At 38.9% G+C, this 22,175-nt stretch overlaps 1 protein-coding gene across 4 annotated transcripts in view; it reads right to left on the bottom strand.

The window, feature by feature from the left end:
* The window catches only part of ZSCAN23 (zinc finger and SCAN domain containing 23), a 32,582-nt gene extending 22,035 nt beyond the window's left edge, over positions 1 to 10,547 (bottom strand). For 2 of the 4 annotated variants that reach the window (XR_005218141.1, XM_037844898.1), the window contains exons 1-4: positions 10,462 to 10,547; positions 2,553 to 3,037; positions 2,166 to 2,310; positions 1,175 to 1,801 (exon numbers count right to left, since the gene is read on the bottom strand). Coding sequence is in view for 3 of the 4 variants with exons in the window: in XM_037844898.1 (XP_037700826.1) it covers positions 1,188 to 1,801; positions 2,166 to 2,310; positions 2,553 to 2,960 (1,167 nt within the window). In the remaining variant the exon portion in view is untranslated. Of the gene's footprint in view, positions 1 to 1,174; positions 1,802 to 2,165; positions 2,311 to 2,552; positions 3,038 to 7,929; positions 8,001 to 10,066; positions 10,349 to 10,461 lie in introns of those variants that run through there. The other 2 variants (XM_037844901.1, XM_037844900.1) reach the window with 2 other exon arrangements.
* Between the last annotated feature and the right edge of the window lie 11,628 nt (positions 10,548 to 22,175).

Below are 22,175 nucleotides of genomic sequence, written 5' to 3'. Positions count from 1 at the left end.
GTGCTGGGAATTAGAAGACAGGGTTCTATTTCCAGCTCTGCTATTAACTAGCTATATGATTGTGTGGACAGTTACTTTCCAATGCCTGCATTTCTTTTTCTGTCAAATAAGGGCATGCAGAAGTGATCCCTAAAGTCCCTTACAGTACTTCAACTATTCTTAAATTATCTGCTAGGTATTTGGTCCAAAAGAGATTATCACCATAGATTTTCCATTTCTTTGTCTCCTGGACCCAATATAACATTTTGTAATCATTAAGTATCAGTATTAAGTAAAAGAAATTTTCATATGTATGTCCTTGGTGACAATCGATACAGAATGCTGAGAAGTGTGGAGGTTATAAAAAGAAACCAATGTGGAAGAGTGATAACAAAAGGTTAAATAAAAAAGAAAAAAGCAAAACCCAAAATACTCATTATGTGACAGGAAATATGTAAAGATGGCTATATTTTCATAATAAAGATATGAGGTGAGATATTATATTTTTAATTAAGTTTCCTAGTCTGCACAAATTCAAAACAATAAGCAATATTTCTTTTGACTATCCATTGAGCTCATATAGTTGCTTCAATTCCGCGATCCCTGACTAAAGGCTAAGTTACAAAAACATTAAATAGAGAAAGAAGCTTTTTGTATATTTACATGGGAGGATTCATCTGCCTTCTTTTGTAGGTTATAAAGCATATTATATCTTATAAGAATGGAAAGAAATCAAGTAGTTTACGTTAGAGAGTTTACTACAATTATTTTAAGATTAACGTTTAAACAGTCAGTGAACTGCCTTTGACATTATTGTGTACTCAGGCTGCACGTAAGTTTTGAAAAACATTTTTTGAAAGTTTAAAAAAATAGGTTGACGAACAGCTTTCCTGAAGTACACTTAGAAAACAACTTGCACAGGTGTGTGTGAGACAAGGTCTATCCTATATGTTATGATCAAATCAAAAGAAGCAATACTCAATATTGCAAACCTGTGGCAGTCACTTACCATAGACAACGTGACAGACGAATTTAAGATATTATACTTCTCTCTGCATAAAAGTAATGACATTTTCGCTAACTTTCCCTGGAGCTTTCTATGCTAGAGGATTAAACTATTCCTATTCTCTCAAGGACAGAGAAGATACCCCTGCTAAGTTGCCTACTGGTATGATATCAGAAAATTTTGCCCTACCTGTTCCGAGCTGCTAGTTGGATTCACTTGCAAGGTGGACTTTCCGATGCTGGATAAGGTTGCAATGGTAAATGAAGTTCTTGCCACATTCTTCACATTCATAAGGTCTCTCGCCTGTGTGAATTTTCTGATGCTTAATGAGGACAGAACGTCGACTAAAACTCTTACTGCACTGACTACATTGGTAAGGTTTTTCCCCGGTGTGGATTCTGAGGTGATGGAAAAGCCCAGCGTTCTGGCTGAAGGCTTTCCCACAAACGCTGCACTGGTAACGCTTCTCCCCAGTGTGGAGTCTCTGGTGCTGGAAGAGGCCTGACCGCTGGCTGAAGGCCCGCCCACACTCATCACATTCATAGGGCTTCTCACCCGTGTGTGTTCGCTGGTGCTCGATAAGGATGGAATTCTGGGTGAAACTTTTCCCACATTCACCACAGACATAGGGTCTTTCCACCAAAGAGCTTACCCGTTGCCTTTCCAATCCGCCCTCATGGTCATATGGGTCTCCATAATTGGGGACCTGAGAAATATCACCATTCAGTTTTCGAGGTACTTCCACAAGAGATTTCATTTCTTTAGAAATCTTTCTCTTTGGGGCTAACTCCACATTCCAAGTTCCAGCCTCGCCAACTGAAATAATAAATGGATCACATGAATGCTGTATTTCCAAAGACAAAAGAAAAAAAAAGTGGTCAAAGGTGTGGGTGGAAGGAGACAAATAACCACTTTTTCTGTTTACTTTCCTCACTATAAAACAATAATACACAAACCTCAGGGAGAAGATGCACTGGATTATAACTGCTTGCTTAATTGTCTTCCTCTCCTACCAGAATGCAAACTCTGTGTGGGCAGGGACCAAGTCTGCCCTGTTCATCACTATATTCCCAGTACCTAACACAGTGCCTGACATACAGCACATATTAAATAAACAGGTGTTGAACTGCTGAACATTCAGGGAACGAGGAGGGTTTCCTGATGAAATTCTAATCCTTACCAGTCTCCTGAACTGGGCACACCTCTTGCAAATTACACTGAAGCTGCTCTTCCAAGGTTTGGAGCTGGGTACCTGATGACTCTTGGGCTGCTCCTAGAGCTGCCTTCTTCACAAACTCTTCCTGTTCATGAGCATTAGTTGAGATCTAGTGGAAATTAAGGATAGTTAGGAACAAAATATCAGAGAGAAGACATTACAAGGAGCCCTCCTCAGGGTCACTGCATAGGAAAAGAAGAACCAAGAAGCTGGCAAAGGAAAAACAAAAACAGAGATTAAGAGCCTGCAACAGATCAAGTCAGGTATAAAGAGATCCCCCATCTCCTCTTATTACACTGATATCTCATACTTGCTCTGCAAGTACAAACCCCTATTCTCCCAACTTCCCACCTGTTCTCCTGGCTCATCCAGTTCTCTTTCCAAATCCTCCAGCACAGTTACTGCTTCCTCTCCACTCACAGGGTGGTGTTCTCTCACCCAGGCCTGGAGCTCCTCAGGCAGGATGGTCAGGAACTGCTCTAGCACCAGCAGCTCCAGAATCTGCTCCTTGGTATGCATCTCTGGCCTCAACCACTGATGGCAGAGCAAACGGAGTCTTCGAAGAGCCTCCCTGGGACCAGGTGTCTCCTGATAGCAGAACTGCCTGAAGCGTCTACGAAAGATCTCTCTAGTGTGAGGGTTATTTCTTGGCAGGCCTGATTCTTGCCCAGAGGTATGGTCCTCTTCTTCCTCCTTTACCTTCATTGCCAGAAGTCCTTCCTGCATCTCTGGAATCTGAAGGTCTAAGGTTGTGGCCATTTTAGGCTTAACTGTTCAGAAAAGGAATCTATTCTTGGTAATTCTCCCTTGATCTTTTCCTGTGGTAATCCCGAGATCTAAGAAATAATTTGCAGAGAAAAAATATAAAAATGTAGAAAACTTAATTATAGTCAGGCATTTATACCTGGGAGTATTTATACCAAAACTAGTAGTCACTCTGTATCTGAAGAAAGAACAATGAATGCATGATTAATGGTAAGAACCACCCAAATACTGATGCAGGTAATTCGGGATATCTGACTTGCTATGGGAAGGAAAACTGAAAAAAGAAACAAACAAGAACCATGTAGTTTTATTGAAGGAAGGAACCATTTTGATCATCCTGAATGAAACAGCTCAAACTAATAAGCCTGAATATACTGGGTTTCTATTTGGCTGACAAGATACTAGACTCACAGTATGTTTTTAGTTGAATAGAAGCAAACAAGCACTTTTAGCCTAAGTGGTCACAGATGACAGTAAGAATCAAGGAGAAAATGGAAGCAAAATAGAGGAGGGAAGGAAAGTAAACAAGATAAAAAGACAGAATAAGGAGAGAAAGTACACTTGGGTAGAAGTAGCAGATTCCTTCTAATCAGATGAGGTGAGGAAGAAAGAGACATTTTTGAAGTACAGAAGATCTGAGATTGGGACTTGATCTTTCAGGTACTCCCTCTGCAATCCTGGGCATCACATTTAGAGCCTCAGTGTCCTCATCTGTCAAATAGGCATCCTAAAACCAACCTATTTTTCTAGGTTGATATAAAGATCAAATGGTATGATGGATAAAGAGCACAAAGAAGCTAACAGCTTGGTAAACTCTTAAAATGTTACAAACTACTACTATTTTTATTTTTCTTATAAATTTACTGAAAGATTAAATAAATTCCGTAGAGATCTAAACACTAAAGCAAAAGAATCAGAAAGTAGTCAACTGGAGTCATCTTGACTCAGATGTTAAAATGAAGGAAATAGTAATTCTATCTAATATTTTTAAATGGGGGGGCACACAACAATGTGCACATAACAGCACTGTATTAGATATTAGAACGTTTGGGTTAAAGGGGAAATTTTCGGTTGTATATATATCACTAGAATAAAAATTAAAAAAAAATAACAAAAATAAAAACATAGGACTGAGCAGCAGTTAAGGAAGCTTTTGCAATTTCCTAGCAGAGAGATGCAGAGAGCCTGAATCAAGGCGATGGCATTAGAGAAAGAGGCCCAGACGTCAAGGATAACTCCAATTTCTTGCTTAGGCAGATGGTTTCTCCACATGGGAGATGTAAGTCAAGCCAATAGCAGATAATGTTGGCTATCTAACTTTAGCCTAATCAAGCTTGTATGCTCCAGACAGGAACCATAAATATCCTAGAAATTTTGGGATGGAGGAGGCATTTTCTTACTGATGAAGAAATTGAGGCCCCGTGAAGTTAAGTGATTTGCCCAATACCCCAGTGGCAGAGCTAGCATGATATTCCATGTCACTCAACTTTTAAATCTTTACTACATGCTTACTGTGTTCCAGAAACAGTGATTAGGGCTGGTCATATAGTGGTAACAAAAACTGTCATACCCCCCTCCCTCTCCTCAGAGGAGGAGACAGGCATTAAGCAGATAATCACACAAGTAAATGCAAACTATCAGTGGTCTCAAGAGTGCTAAGGCAGAAAATCATAGCAGATTGACCTAGTCGGGGAAGGCTTTCCAGAGAGAGTAATGCTTGAGCTAAGATCCAAAGGATATTGAATAGAACTTAACTAAAAGAAGAGGAGGAGGGCCAAGCAGACCAAATAGAAGGAACAGCATGTGCAAAATTCCACTGATAGGAAGAAACATGATCTCTATGAAAGACTAAAAGAAAGAGTGGCTAGAGCAGAGTTGGAGGAGTGTTGTTCCAGATGGTGTTAGGAGGTGAGAAAGCCTTGTTGATCGGGTGATGGGTGTCCACACTGAGCAACAGAAAGCCTCTGACAGGTTCCAGACCACCATTAGAGAACAGTAGTCCATTCTCCCTATGTAAGTTGATTCTGACAATTACGTTCCATTATAAATGGGCATTATATGCAAAATGAAAGAATTTTCTGAAACCTTACAAGTTTCTGAATACAACCCTATATAGACAAATATTGGATACATTCCTGGAGTGTATATTTTAACATGATTTCTGAGGGCTCTAATCACCACAAAGTGGAAAGACTGACATAGAAGTAAATAAACAATTAAAATACAGCAAAAACAAAAAAAACCCCAGGACCGTACAAAAAAACAGGGGACCCTATTGTAAACGATGGACAGTTAATAGTACAATTACAAAAATGTTCTTTCATGAAATGTAACAAATGTACCACACTAATACAAGGTGTTAATAATAGGGTGGTATATAGAAATGCTGTATTTTATGCACAATTTTTCTGTAAACCTACAACTTCTCTTATAAAAACAAAACAAATAAGAAATAAAAAAAAAGAAAACAGAGGCAGAGTTTTAGCTTTTTCCTATTCTTTAGTTTCTTGGAATTACTTTTTCTCTTTGATGTGTCTAAGGGTGAAGACTAGGCAACAGTAAAATAAAAATTACTGTTAATAAAGAGACAAATCCCTATGACCACATAAAGCTTATAACAATCTAATCATGATGGCTGTGAGACCAATTTTCTGAAAGAAAAATGTGACCTAGGTGACCTAGTGATTCCTAAGCACCATTCTTGGGCAGAGGCTCTCAAATTTTTTTTGACCAGGATCTTCAGTAATTCCATCAGAAATATTACATTGTGACCCAGAACACATATCTGTCCATATGAATGTATAAGTTTGTGCACACATGCACAAACTGAAATAAAAATTTCACAGAACACTATGTACTCTTACTTTGTATGACATACTAATGATATTTTTATATTTCATTTTTAAAAAAAATCCTAGTCACAACCCACCACAAAGATTTCATGACCCACAAATGCATAACTTAACATTTAAAAATGTTTTTGTCATTTAATTATAATTCAGTAAAAAATTATAACAAACCCTACAATATTCTTAGGTATCAGCATGCATTACAAAATTAAATAACTAGAGATACATATTTAAATCACTAATGAACACTGATCACACTGCTAACTAGAAAAAAAGTTAAATTCATATTGCATTATTGGTTATCATGGGGGAAAAAAACACTGGAGTGGGACAACAACCTTCTGGGTAAACTGCAAACATAAATTCCACAAATCTCTGACATCTTTTACTTGTTTGACTTCTATAGTCACCACCCCAGTGAAGGATTCTTTTCAAAGGTGATGTGCCAGTTTGAATGTATTGTGTCCCCCAAATGCCATTATCTTTGATGTAGTCTTGTGGGGCAGACGTTTTGGTGCTGATTAGATTTGCTTGGAATGTGCCCCACCCAGCTGTGGGTGATGACTCTGATGAGATATTCCCATGGAGGCATGGCCCCACCCATTCAGGGTGGGCCTTGATCAGTGGAGCCATATAAATGAGCTGACTCAAAGAGACGGAACTCAGTGCAGCTGTGAGTGATGTTCTGAAGAGGAGCAAGCTTGCTAGAGAGAAACATCCTGGGAGAAAGCCATTTTGAAACCAGAACTTTGGAGCAGACACCAGCCATGTGCCTTCCCAGCTAACAGAGGTTTTCCGGACGCCATTGGCCATCCTCCAGTGAAGGTACCCGATTACTGATGTGTTACCTTGGACACTTTATGGCCTTAAGACTGTAACTGTGTAGCCAAATAAACCCCCTTTTTACAAAAGCCAATCCCTCTCTGGTGTTTTGCATTCTGCAGCATTAGCAAACTGGAACAGGTGATATCATTGACTTCATGGTTTTTCCCCTACTTTCCTTGGTGCTGACTCACCAGAACTGTGACCATCACATTATTTTTTCTGTTAAAGGTTTTTACACAGCATTTATTTAGCTAATGTTTATTGAGAGTCAATGTATTTCGGGTACTGTTCAAGGCACTGGGGATACAGCTGCAAACAAAACAAATTCCCCAGTCTCATGGAATTTACAATATTAATAACAGCTGACATTTATAATGCTTTCAATGTGTCAGGCATTGTTCTAGATGCTTTATATATATTAACTCTTTTAATCCTCAAAACAACTGTGAGTTAAGTACTATTATTATACCCTTATTTAGATGAGAAAACAGAAACACAGAGTTTAAGTTACTCACCCAAGGTTTCACAAGTAGTAAGGGGTGAAGCTGGAATTCAAACCTAGCAAGTCTGACTCCAGAATCTAGTCTCAATCACCACACCACCACTATCTCTCTATTGGAAGAAGGCAGGGGAGAGGGCAAAGAAGGGGGACAAGAGGAAAAAGACAATAATTAAATATATGTTGATGATAACGCTACAGAGAAAAGAAAGATAAAGGAGATATGGAGTAAGGGAGAAGAAGGGTTGCTAATTTATGTGGAGTGGTCAGAGAAGGCTTTATTGATAAGGTGAAATTTAAGCAGAGGACCAAAGGAAGGAGTAACAAAGTCATGTGGCTATCTGGACAAAATTAGGCCCTTGCGACAGGAACAGCAAGTGCAAATTCTTGGAGTTGGGAGCAGGCCTGGATTCTTCAAGGGAACAATGGGGCTGGGACAGAAGAACAAAAGGAAAAGTGATAGGAAATGTAGTCAGAGAAGTTAGAAGCAGATCATAAAGGGCCAATAAAGCAGTTGTAAGGACTCTGGCTTATACTCGAAGAGATGTGGAAAGGCACTGGAGGTTTTGAGAACAACAATGACAAAATTATATTTACATTTTAAAAGCATAACTCTGCTGTGACACAAATAGACTGGAGAAAAAGTAGAGACAATAAAGGTTAAGACAAATAATCTAGGGAATAGAGGATGGTGGCTTGAATCATGGTCAACTGAGTTTGTTCTAGGTTGAGAAAGTTTTGGGGTGCAAATATCAAACAAGTACGTTAAACATGGGTGCTCTCACATTACCTGATTAACTCAGCCTTGATTCAAAGGATTAAACAGTCACTGTGCTCTCTTGTTTTCAACCTTCTAGGCCTCTGGAAAAACAGAAACTTCCTGTTTGGACCCCATTGGTTTTATGTCAAAGTTTTTCTATTCACAGTTTTTCTATCAAAATGCAGCTGATGCTTTGAGCTCTGCCCATAGAAAATCTCAGTCCAGTCATTTTCTGTTATGTAGTATCTTAAATCTTACCTCAGTTTCACTAGATCAATTTCCCTCCTTTCACTGTGTATTCTGGGGTTTCCTTTTGCTTTCCTTCCCTGGATTTTGCTTCTATCTGGTGATATGAATACCCACATCCTACACTCTGGACCAGTCCATCTTTGTTTTGTGTTGTTTTGTTTTTAAAATAACCTAGCTCTCTAGCTCTCCTGGTCACTTGCATAGTTATCAATCTCTCATCAAGGATCACCACCCCATTGTATATTATTGGCATAATAATTTCTCCTACTCTTGAAAAATACACTTGCATTTTAAAGTTGGTTTCTCCTAGAGCCAAGGCAAGCCCAACTTCCCCAAATCTACCATCATTCCTGGGAAGAGGTGCTCTTTACCCAGGATATCCATGTAGATGAAGAGTAAGCAGCACACAATGCAAATGTGCTTTTATGATAACATGCCTGCCTTTCCAATTTTGCTCTGCTGTCAACATCAGTGATTCCCCACTATTTAACAGATGAAACCCCAATTTTCCAGTTGGACCTCTGGCTTCTATTATCTGGCCCAATTCTTGTTTTCCTCTATGCCACATGCAAAAACTCTCAGTTCCAGTTAAATTATTCTTACTATTCTTAAATCAGGCTTTTCTCATCTCTGCTCCATGTCCTTGATTTTGCCTTCTTCACTTATTCAAACCATTTCCAATCTCTGCAGTTTGATTCAAATCTCACATTCTCTCTGAAGCCTTCCTCATTCATTCGAGCCCACTGTTCTTTATTCCAGCTCTTATATCATGTACAGGCTCGGTTTCACATTTTATCATCATTTATCATCTATCTTGCACTGTTACTTTTCACAATTTTTTTTTTTAAATCCAAAAAGTACAGAGAATTCTTCCACTAATTTCTAATTCCTAGAAATAGTCACTGATAAGACTGGAAGGTATCCATTCATATTTTCTATGCATATATAAACATATATCTACATATACATATATATAAATACATATATACCTGTATGTATTATATGTTTACACATACAGATGATATAGGCCCATAATTTTATCTATGTATCTGAGATAAGTAGGAGGTAATATGAAGTAGCAGAGAACACAGACAGGCAGATTTAGCTGTCAATTTGACTTAATAACAATGTCACCTTGGGCAAGTTACTTTTTTGAGTCTCAATTTTCTCTTTATGAAATAACTAACTTGGCAATTTGTTGAGGATAATGCATATAAAGTGGTTTTGCACAAAGCCTGGCACATACTAAACATCAAATTAACCATCTTTTAATGAGATAATGAACAATTTTTGATACAGTGGTGACTTAATCAGCAGTTGCCACCTTCCCTTAGGGCCACAATCTATTGCCCAAAGCACAACATAGGTGAACTGGCAGGGAAACACACCCATGCAGAAGTAAAATGGCTGTTTTTCCAGGTTTGCAGGTCCACTCTCACAGACATACATGTCTTCAGATGTACACTCCTCTCTAATCTTAAAATCCTAACCAGAAGCCCAGGACTACTGCAGTCTAATTCAAATTAGAGAAATAACTTCCTGGGTTGTGCCTGTAAAGCTAATACAGGGGCAAAGAGAGGAATCAGCTTAGCAAAGGGTTTAAGAAAATGGACTCTGGGGCCAGACTTCCTGGATTTGAATTCTGACTACCAGCTGTTTGACCCTGGGCAAGTTACTTAGCCTAATTTTCTTCTTTCATGTTAAAAAAAAGGAGGGGTGGTGTGTGTGGTAATTTGGTAAAACAGTGTCTACCTCAGAGTTATGAGAAGTATGTAAGTTAATATTTGGAAAGTGCTTAGAAGAGTGCCTGGCTAGTACGTAAATATTTGTGCACACCAACATAAAAGACGGCAAAAGCCTTTACATTATGTGAATCTAAGAAAGGCTGTGACATTATTATAAAGCTATCCCTGCTCACCGTTTAAAATAAATCCACAGTAGAGAATGACAAGACGTCGGAAAATACAAATATTCCTCAATATCCGAATCTATTCGGCTCCTAAGATGAGGCTAGGAAGAGTTCAGAGAGACACCGGTACTAGGACAGAGTAGTCGAACGGCTCTGGTACAGAAGAAAGGTGGAGAAGTGCTGGGTGTACTGGGGTTGTAAAGATGTTGTCCTTTAGGAAACACGGCCCTTCCAAGGTTCCGGAACAGCCTTCTCTGCCCCTCACCCGCCCGCAAACTCCAGCCCAGAAGGCCTCGCCGCCGTCCCCCGACACCCTGTCCGGGGTCGCAGCGCCCAGACCCGTCCTTCCGAAGGCCCTCGGCGGCAAACCCAGGCTCTCCAAGAGCCGGGATTCCGAAGCTCACCGAGGCATCCGTGAGAAAAGAGGGCCCCAAACTCAGCACGCACCACTTCCGAATCCTTGACAATCGCAGCGTAGAGAACCATAAACCACAAAGGCCGGAAGTGCACCACAGCCGCCCGCTCTCCAGCGGAACAGCGGTTCTAGCCCTGTTCCCTCTAGGAACCCCGGAGGTTTCTACATCTCCGTGGTCCCCTCCCTCTGAAGGTGTATTGAGGCTCCAGGTCAAAGAGTATATTCTGTTCCAGGGTCACGATAGTAAACACTGCACATATTAACTCATTGCTCCATATTTCAACCCTGTGCGCTAGGTATGATTATCCCATTTTACAGAAGAGAAAACTGAGGCACGTTGTTGGTATTTTCTGCAAAGAAAAGTGTTCCTTTTTTCCACCCCCTACTTTTTTATTTCAATGAACTCATGGATTCTTTTAAAATTCAATGTTATAACCAGTTACAGTCATTAATTTTCATGCTCAAATTATTCCAAATTTGATCACTGGGAGCCCTTTAAGCAGATTTCTAGGTCCTTTTGACATGTCCCCATTAGTTTTTGTGCACTTTCTTATTTTCTCGCACAAGATATTCTAGGCTCATTTTATTCTTTCCCCACCCCAGACCTGTAATCAGCCACTGCTCCAAGGAGACATGGTTCCTTTTAGTGCAGAATGGTATATAGAAACAAAGATTTGGGTTCTGTGCAATAGATAAGTTGATTGCTACTGATATTCATTGCTTCCTATGCCCTGTCAGTGGACAAAGGCCAGGAAATAATATATTTTTAAACATCAGGATTTTTAAGAATACCACCAGTTCAAATGCAATGCCACAGAATTCTTCATTTTCATCGTTGCATATTTGTTTTTCTTTTCTCCCACAGAGGAAACCCTGACTCCCAACAACATCAATATATTCACTCAATTTGTTCTATCTTATAATATGAACAACATAGCTTCAAAATTACAACACTAACATCACTAGCAAGAATACACATACTACGTGGAGTTTAAAATTATTTGCTTTATTTATTCGTCCTAGGATTATATTCAATTAAGGAAGAATAAACAGAGCACTCTATGCATGTTTTACTTGAATTATTTTCTCTGTATGGTTGTGTTATAAATTTGATATACAGTTAGGATCATTTGTTTTTGTTTGCATTCAATTTCAGGGTTTGCTCTCCTTTAATCCTTTTTTATTTCCTTTTTAGACATACAAAATAATTACTTAGCTAAAATCGAAATATTAAGAAGGTATATTCAGAGGAGTTTTGCTCCCATCCCTAACCGCTTTACCCTACATATACTCATACAACATTTTCATTAGTTTTTTTAATTTATTCTGTGTTTCTCCCTGTCCCCCCTTTTTTTTGCAACAATAAGCATTTATCTCTTTACTCCTTACAAGTTATAATATTATATATACTCTTTGAACCTTGCTTTATCCCTTAACAAAATAGCCTGGAAAGCATTCTAAATATGTTCATTGAAATCCTTTTTTTTTTTTTTCTTTTTTTTTGCAGTTGCATAGTACTCCCTTGTGTGGATGTACCATGGTTTATTAAACCAGCGTCTTAGGGATGGACATTTGGATTGTTTCCCATCTTTTGATTTAACAAATGGTGCTTCAATGAACAGAGGTGAAGGTATCTTTGTAGAGATTTTATCATTTTGTATTCTCAACAGCAATGTGTGAGAGTGCTTGTTTTACCACAGCCTCACTAACAGCATGTTTCAAAGCTTTTGAGTTTTGCCAGTATGATAGGTCATTAGCTATTTCTTAAGGAATATCCACAAAACCAATGCTGAAATCCCTGCTAAAAACGGATTCACAGTGCCGAATGTTGACAAGAACTATGGAATACTGGGAATTCTCATACATGCTGATGCAAGTGTAAACTGGTAAAACCATTTTGGAAAGCCCTTTGGCATATCTACTAAATATGAACATATGCATATTGTATGACTGGGAAGTTTCACTTCTAGTTATATAGCCACCAGCAATGTATATATGTATGCTGCTAAAGACATGTCTTAGCAACATTTTTTTGTGTGATAGCTTTACACTAGAAACAACCCAGATGTCCATTATCAGTAGAATGGATACAAAAATTGAGGTCTATTCATATGATAGAATACTATGCAGCAATGAAAATAAATGAACTACAACCCTACCTGTCACAATGATAAATTTCACAAATATAATAGCAAGTGAAAGAAACCAGACACACACAAAAATACATACTTCACAATTCAATTTATATAAATTTAAAAACAGACAGAGCTCATCTGTAGTGTTACAAGTCACAGTAGGGAGGAAGAAAAGAGTAGAGTTTGGAAGGGAGCACAAAGGACCTTCTGGGGAACTGGTAATGCTTCTTTTCTTGACCTTGGTGGTTGTTATGTCAATGGTTTCACTTTGTGGTATTTCATTTAGTTGTAAATCTATGACTGTGTACTTTTATATTTAAATAAAAAGTTTTTTTTTTAAATTCAAATAACTCATTTTATTTTTTATTTTTTTTTAATTTTTTAATCTTCATTTTATTGAGATATATTCACATACCATGCAGTCATACAAAACAAATCGTACATTCGATTGTTCACAGTACCATTACATAGTTGTACATTCATCACCTAAATCAATCCCTGACACCTTCATTAGCACACACACAAAAATAACAAGAATAATAATTAGAGTGAAAAAGAGCAATTGAAGTAAAAAAGAACACTGGGTACCTTTGTCTGTTTGTTTCCTTCCCCTATTTTTCTACTCATCCATCCATAAACTAGACAAAGTGGAGTGTGGTCCTTATGGCTTTCCCAATCCCATTGTCACCCCTCATAAGCTACATTTTTATACAACTGTCTTCGAGATTCATGGGTTCTGGGTTGTAGTTTGATAGTTTCAGGTATCCACCACCAGCTACCCCAATTCTTTAGAACCTAAAAAGGGTTCTCTAAAGTGTGCGTAAGAGTGCCCTCCAGAGTGACCTCTCGGCTCGTTTTGGAATCTCTCTGCCACTGAAGTTTATTTCATTTTCTTTCACATCCCCCTTTTGGTCAAGAAGATGTTCTCCATCCCACGATGCCGGGTCTACATTCCTCCCCGGGAGTCATATTCCACGTTGCCAGGGAGATTCACTCCCCTGGGTGTCTGATCCCACGTAGAGGGGAGGGCAGTGATTTCACCTTTCAAGTTGGCTTAGCCAGAGAGAGAGGGCCACATCTGGGCAACAAAGAGGCATTCGGGAGGAGTCTCTTAGGCACAATTATAGGGAGGCCTAGCCTCTCCTTTGCAGCAACCATCTTCCCAAGGGTAAAACCTATGGTAGAGGGCTCAACCCATCAAACCACCAGTCCCCTATGTCTGTGAACATGTTAGCAACCCTCGAGGTGGGGTAGGCCAATGCCCCTGCATTCTCCACAGGCTCCTCAAGGGGGCACTACATCTTTTTTTCCTTGTTTTTCTTTTTTTTTTTTTTTTAACTTTCCCTTCTTTTTTAAATCAACTGTATGAAAAAATAGTTAAAAAGAAAACAAACATACAATAAAAGAACATTTCAAAGAACATTTCAAAGAGACCATTCAAAGAACATTTCAAAGAGAAAAAGACAACTAACCTAAGATAACTGCTTAACTTCCAACATGTTCCTACTTTGCCCCAAGAAAGTTACCTAATATAGCAACATTTATGTGAACTTGTTCCTACTATATCCATCAGAAATTAACAGACCATAGTCATTCCTGGGCATCCCCAGAACGTTAAATAGCTTATCTGTTCTTCTTGGATTATTGTTCCCCCTTCCTTAATTGCTCTCTACTGCTAGTTCCCCTACATTCTACATTATAAACCATTTGTTTTACATTTTTCAAAGTTCACATTAGTGGTAGCATATAATATTTCTCTTTTTGTGCCTGGCTTATTTTGCTCAGCATTATGTCTTCAGGGTTCATCCATGTTGTCATATGTTTCACGAGATCGTTCCTTCTTACTGCCGCGTAGTATTCCATCGTGTGTATATACCACATTTTATTTATCCACTCATCTGTTGAAGGACATTTGGGTTGTTTCCATCTCTTGGCAATTGTGAATAATGCTGCTATGAACATTGGCGTGCAGATATCTCTTCGTGTCACTGCTTTCCGATCTTCCGGGTATATACCGAGAAGTGCAATCGCTGGATCGAATGGTAACTCTGTATCTAGTTTTCTAAGGAACTGCCAGACTGACTTCCAGAGCGGCTGAACCGTTATACAGTCCCACCAACAATGAATAAGAGTTCCAATTTCTCCACATCCCCTCCAGCATTTGTAGTTTCCTGTTTGTTTAATGGCAGCCATTCTAATCGGTGTTAGATGGTATCTCATTGTGGTCTTAATTTGCAGCTCTCTAATAGCTAGTGAAGCTGAACATTTTTTCATGTGTTTCTTGGCCATTTGTATTTCCTCTTCAGAGAACTGTCTTTTCATATCTTTTGCCCATTTTATAATTGGGCTGTCTGTACTATTGTCATTGAGTTGTAGGATTTCTTTATATATGCAAGATATCAGTATTTTGTCAGATACATGGTTTCCAAAAAGTTTTTCCCATTGAGTTGGCTGCCTCTTTACCTTTTTGAGAAATTCCTTTGAGGTGCAGAAACTTCTAAGCTTGAGGAGTTCCCATTTATCTATTTTTTCTTTTGTTGCTTGTGCTTTGGGTGTAAAGTCTAGGAAGTGGCCACCTAATACAAGGTCTTGAAGATGTTTTCCTACATTATCTTCTAGAAGTTTTATGGTACTTTTTTTATATTGAGATCTTTGGTGCATTTTGAGTTAATTTTTGTGTAGGGTGTGAGGTAGGGGTCCTCTTTCATTCTTTTGGATATGGATATCCAACTCTCCCAGCCCCATTTGTTGAAAAGACCATTATGACTCAGTTCAGTGACTTTGGGGGCCTTATCAAAGATCAGTCGGCCATAGATCTGAGGGTCTATCTCTGAATTCTCAATTTGATTCCATTGATCTATATGTCTATCTTTGTGCCAGTACCATGCTGTTTTGACAACTGTGGCTTTATAATAAGCTTTAAAGTCAGGGAGTGTAAGTCCTCCCACTTCGTTTTTCTTTTTTAGAGTATCTTTAGCAATTCGAGGCATCTTCCCTTTCCAAATAAATTTGATAACTAGCTTTTCCAAGTCTGCAAAGAAGGTTGTTGGAATTTTGATTGGGATTGCATTGAATCTGTAGATGAGTTTGGGTAGAATTGACATCTTAATGACATTTAGTCTTCCTATCCATGAACATGGAATATTTTTCCATCTTTTAAGGTCCCCTTCTATTTCTTTTAGTAGAGTTATGTAGTTTTCTTTGTATAGGTCTTTTACATCTTTGGTTAAGTTTATTCCTAGGTACTTGATTTTTTTAGTTGCTATTGAAAATGGTATCTTTTTCTTGAGTGTCTCTTCAGTTTGTTCATTTCTAGCATATAGAAACATTACTGACTTATGTGCATTAATCTTGTATCCCGCTACTTTGCTAAATTTGTTTATTAGCTCTAGTAGCTGTATCGTCAATTTCTCAGGGTTTTCTAGATATAAGATCATATCATCTGCAAACAATGACAGTTTTACTTCTTCTTTTCCAATTTGGATGCCTTTTATTTCTTTGTCTTGCCGGATTGCCCTGGCTAGCACTTCCAGCACAATGTTGAATAACAGTGGTGACAGCGGGCATCTTTGTCTTGTTCCTGATCTTACAAGGAAGGCTTTCAGTCTCTCACCATTGAGTACTATGCTGGCTGTAGGTTTTTCATATATGCTCTTTATCATGTTGAGGAAGTTTCCTTCAATTCCTACCTTTTGAAGTGTTTTTATCAAAAACGGATGTTGGATTTTGTCAAATGCTTTTTCAGCATCTATTGAGATGATCAGTTGATTTTTCCCTTTTCACTTGTTAATGTGTTGTAATACATTGATTGATTTTCTTATGTTGAACCATCCTTGCATGCCTGGAATGAACCCCACTTGGTCATGGTGTATGATTTTTTTAATGTGTCTTTGGATTCGATTTGCAAGTATTTTGTTGAGGATTTTTGCATCTATATTCATTAGGGAGATTGGCCGGTAGTTTTCCTTTTTTGTAGCATCTTTGCCTGGTTTTGGTATTAGATTGATGTTAGCTTCATAAAATGAGTTAGGTAGTGTTCCATTTTCTTCAATGTTTTGAAAGAGTTTGAGTAAGATTGGTGTCAGTTCTTTCTGGAAAGTTTGGTAGAATTCCCCTGTGAAGCCATCTGGCCCTGGGCATTTATTTGTGGGAAGATTTTTGATGACTGATTGGATCTCTTTGCTTGTGATGGGTTGGTTGAGGTCTTCTATTTCTTCTCTGGTCAGTCTAGGTTGTTCATATGTTTCCAGGAAATTGTCCATTTCTTCTACATTATCCAGTTTGTTGCCATAAAGTTGTTCATAGTATCCTCTTATAATTTTTTTAATTTCTTCAGGTTCTGCAGTTATGTCACCTTTTTCATTCATTATTTTGTTTATATGGGTCTTCTCTCTTTTTGATTTTGTCAGTCTAGCTAGGGGCTTGTCAATCTTGTTGATCTTCTCAAAGAACCAGCTTTTGGTGATATTTATCCTCTCTATTGTTTTTTTGTTCTCTATGTCATTTATTTCTGCTTTAATCCTTGTTATTTCTTTTCTTCTACTTGGTTTAGGATTGGTTTGCTGTTCATTTTCTAGCTTCTTCAGTTGATCCATTAGTTCTTTGATTTTGGCTCTTTCTTCCTTTTTAATATATGCGTTTAGTGCTATAAATTTCCCCCTTAGCACTGCTTTTGCTGCATCCCATAGGTTTTGGTATGTTGTGTTCTCATTTTCATTCATCTCTATATATTTAGCAATTTCTCTTGCTATTTCTTCGTTAACCCACTGATTATTTAGGAGTGTGTTGTTTAACGTCCAGGTATTTGTGAATTTTCTAAGTCTCTGATGGTTATTGACTTCTAATTGTATTCCATTGTGGTCAGAGAATGTGATTTGAATAATTTCAATCTTTTTAAATTTATTGAGGCTTGTTTTATGTCCCAGCATATGATCTATTCTGGAGAAAGTTCCATGAGCACTAGAAAAGTATGTGTATCCTGGTGATTTGGGATGTAATGTCCTGTATATATCTGTTAAATCTAATTCATTTATCAGATTGTTTAGGTTTTCAGTTTCCTTATTGGTCTTCTGTCTGGTTGATCTATCAACAGGAGAGAGTGATGTGTTGAAGTCTCCCACAATTATTGTGGAAACATCAATTGCGTCCTTTAGTTTTGCCAGTGTTTCTCTCATGTATTTTGTGGCACCTTGATTGGGTGCATAGACATTTACAATTGTTATTTCTTCTTGTTGAATTGCCCCTTTTATTAGTATGTAGTGGCCTTCTTTGTCTCTCAAAACATCCCTGCATTTAAAGTCTATTTTATCTGAGATTAAAATTGCTACACCTGCTTTCTTTTGGCTGTAGCTTGCATGAAATATTTTTTTCCATCCTTTCACTTTCAGTTTCTTTGTGTCCCTGTGTCTAAGATGAGTCTCTTGTATGCAACATATTGAGGGTTCATTTTTTTTGATCCATTCTGCGAATCTATATCTTTTAATTGGGGAGTTTAATCCATTTACATTCAACGTTATAACCGTGAAGGCATTTCTTGAATCAGTCATCTTATCCTTTGGTTTATGTTTGTCATATTTTTCCCCTCTCTCTATAAATATCCTTTATTGTACCCATACTGAATCTCTTTAGTACTGAACCTTTCTCCAAGTCTCTCTGTCCTGTCTTTGTTTCTTTGTCTGTAGGGCTCCCTTTAGTATCTTCAGTAGGGCAGGTCTCTTGTTAGCAAATTCTCTCAGCATTTGTTTGTCTGTGAAAAATTTAAGCTCTCCCTCAAATTTGAAGGAGAGCTTTGCTGGATAAAGTATTCTTGGCTGGAAATTTTTCTCACTCAGAATTTTAAATATATCATGCCACTGCCTTCTCGCCTCCATGGTGGCTGCTGAGCAGTCACTACTTAGTCTTATGCTGTTTCCTTTGTATGTGGTGAATTGCTTTTCTCTTGCTGCTTTCAGAACTTGCTCCTTCTCTTCTGTGTTTGACAGTGTGATCAGAATATGTCTCGGAGTGGGTTTATTTGGATTTATTCTATTTGGAGTTCGCTGAGCATTTATGATTTGTGTATTTATGTTGTTTAGAAGATTTGGGAAGTTTTCCCCAACAATTTCTTTGAATACTCTTCCTAGACCTTTACCCTTTCCTTCCCCTTCTGGAACACCAATGATCTTATATTCGGACGTTTCATATTATCTATCATATCCCTGAGGTCCATTTCGATTTTTTCAATTTTTTTCCCCATTCTTTCTTTTATGCTTTCATTTTCCATTCTGTCATCTTCCAGGTCACTGATTCGTTGTTCAACTTCCTCTAGTCTTGTACTATGAGTGTCCAGAATCTTTTTAATTTGGTCAACAGTTTCTTTAATTTCCATAAGATCATCCATTTTTTTATTTAGTCTTGCAATGTCTTCTTTATGCTCTTCTAGGGTCTTCTTGATCTCCTTTGTATCCCGTACTATGGTCTCATTGTTCATCTTTAGTTCTTTGAGTAGCTGCTCTAGGTGCTGTGTCTCCTCTTTATCTTTTGATTTGGGTGCTTGGGCTTGGGTTGTCCATATCGTCTGGTTTTTTCATATGCTTTATAATTTTCTGTTGTTTTTGGCCTCTTGGCATTTGCTGAACTTGATAGGGTTCTTTTAGGATTTGTAGACCAATTGAAGTCCTTATCTCTAATTTATCAGATCTACAGCTTCGTGGAGTACACTTTCTCTAACTAACCAGCAGGTGGCATCCACAAGCCACCTGTTCTACACAAGCCAGTTCTCCCCTGCTTAGCCTTTTTGGTGAGTGGGGGAGTGAGTCTTGTGGGGTCCAATTGGTGTACCAAGCTTGCATGTGTAGTTGGTGTTGCCTGCCCTGTATATGGGGTGTGTTTCTGGGCAGTCAGGGAGGGGGGGTGGCCCTAACAATCAAATCTCCCTGGTGATCCTAGAATTTTAAAGCTGCTGCAATAGTCTAATCATTCAGTTCAGTCCTGCCACAGTTTGTCTCTGCCACTGACCCACAAGTCCTTGGTATTGGCGTATGGCTCCTGAGACTTGCAAGTAGGCCCCTCTTCCAGGCTGTGCACCCCGGGTCCTCTGTTGAGGGATGACTGTGCTATGTCACAGGTGAGTGCCGTCCCCCCAGGGCAGTTCTGGGCTGCTGGGCTGTGTAGGGAGGCTCCCAGTCTGCTGAAATGATGGCTGATTGGGGCTTTGTTAATTCACACTGCTCCACCTTCCCAACTCTGGGACAATCAGCTGAGGTTGCAGGGAAGGCTAATGTCCACACCCAGTTTTGTGGTGTGTGCCTGTTATTTGAAGCGCTTCTGTCCCACTGGGTTGTCTGGGGCAGCTCTGGGCTATGGGGCTGGCAATGGGCAGGAGTGTTTCCTGTCCACCAGGATGATGGCTGTGAGCGGATACCCCCCTTTTCTTGGGAAGTTGTGGTGTTTAGTGAATTTTCTCAGCCACTGGATTATTGCCTTTTGTCTCAGAGCTCTCTTAGTTCTGCTCTTGTCTTGACCTGCCCAAATTGCAAGTCTTTGAAGGTTTCTGTATTGGGCTTCTTAGAGTAATTGTTTTAGAAAAAGAAAAAAGGATTAAAAAAAAAGGGGGGGCCCTCCTAAGAGATCTAATGGGTTATTGAAATGCTAAGAGAGAAAGCAATTAGGGCCATTAAGGAAAGGTCCACAGGGCAGAGAGATCAGCTTTTCTTCGGGATTTGCATATGAGCCTGAGGGCCTGAGCTCTGCCCTTCCCCTTTCTATGTTCACCAGAACTCCAAAAATCCTCCGCTTTTATTTTGGAGTTTTTTGTGCTGTTTTTTTCTATGTCTGTCTCCTCTCTGCTGGGCTGGCTGCTCTCAGATTCTCTGGTGTCTGGTCTCAGTCTATCTATGGTTGGAGTTTGGATCAGTAGAATGAGTTTCTGATAAGGGCTGCCACTGCAGTTCTCCCTTCTCCTTCTCGGAGCTGACAGCCCCTCCTCCCACAGGACTGAGCCTGGCAGGGAGGGGTGCGGGTCCCCTGGCCACAAAAACTTACAGATTTCGCTGATCTCAGCAGTTCCACGTTTTCATGAGTGTTGTATGAAGTATGCCCAAAGTCAGATTGCTCTGTGGTGTCCAGTCCACGCAGTTCCTGGCTTTCTACCTACTTTCCTGGAGGAGTAACTAAAACATACAGCTCACCAGTCCACCATCTTACCCCGCCTCCCCAAATAACTCATTTTATAGTTGAAGAAAACAAGGCTCAGAGAAATGAAGTGCCTTGCAGAGGTCAGCAGAACCAGGATGCAAATTAAGGTCTTCTGATCACCTAGTTCCCTTGATTTCCAGGGATCAGTTAACCAGGCATATGCATTATAAAGGGGACATTTCTTTGGTTGCAGTATCAAAGCATATAAATTCTAGTCAATGAAAATCATTAGATAAAAATGCAGTTTCTAGACACACACACACACACACACACACACATTTGACAAGCTTCTTATTCAGCTATTCTATGTGAAATGTATCCCAAATAGAAAGATGGCTTTATATTTTTCTTAAAAAAAGCATAAAGTGACATAAAATTATTATAGAAGCCATGATATTATGAATATGATGATATAAAATCATGAGTATTTTTAAAGGGTGATAAAAGTAGAACAGATCAGAAAATTCTAAATATACTGACTATAATTATGTAAAAATTATTTTCCTATTTATGTAGCTATCAATCTCTCTAAATAGACAAAATGAAGCAATAAAAATAATTCTTAAATTATGCAGGTAGGATTCTGGGGGAATTTTTTTTATGTATCATGTAATACCACTGTAACAGCCCCTGCGGACCTTGGTGCACAACACTCTGCGTGACCTGGGCAGCTGATGTTTAACCTATTATCTTTGTAAACCAGTAGAGAGAAAATGGTAAATTAACCTTGAAATGTAACTTTAAAACGTGAAATGGGAAGTAAGCAGGGGGTAAGAACTCTTGGTCTCACAAAGGAGTGAGATGTAAATGTAAAGCTTGCCCCCAGATTTGAATAAGCATTCATCTATGGTTCCCAGACCTCCTGCTGTCAAACGTTAATAGTTTACTTCTTTTTTGACACTCCTGTGGTTATCTTACCACTCCCTTGTCACAAGACTCTGTTCCCATGCTTGTACCCTTAGGAATGTCTTTGTCTCAAACCCTTATAACTGGCATGGCATCCTCTTTAATTGTGCGGTCAGCTTCCCTGTGAATGCAGTACCTGCCCAACATAAGAAAGCCATTATGATCTCTGCACTGACTTCCCACCCTGTAGGTAAGCTCTGAATGAAATCTCATGTCTCAGAACATATCCAGTGCTTTCTTTGGCCTCTGGACTGGCAAAGCCCTCACAGGGCACGACAACTACTTTAATATAAACTATATTATTTTTCATAAGGCCTTTTTTTTAAGGGAAGTTTGGAGTGCCATTTTGGATGTATTATGTCCCCCAAAACACCATGTTCTTTGATGCAATCTTGTGGGGACAAACATATTAGTGTTGATTAGGTTGGAACTATTGGTTCAGTGTTTCCATGGAGATGTGACTCAATCACATAGTGGGCAAGACCTT

This window comes from Choloepus didactylus, chromosome 7 (genome assembly GCF_015220235.1).
Source record: "Choloepus didactylus isolate mChoDid1 chromosome 7, mChoDid1.pri, whole genome shotgun sequence".
NCBI lineage: Eukaryota > Metazoa > Chordata > Mammalia > Pilosa > Megalonychidae > Choloepus > Choloepus didactylus.
Note: the sequence above shows the minus strand (reverse complement) of the source record. Positions and strands in the feature narration are given on the sequence as shown.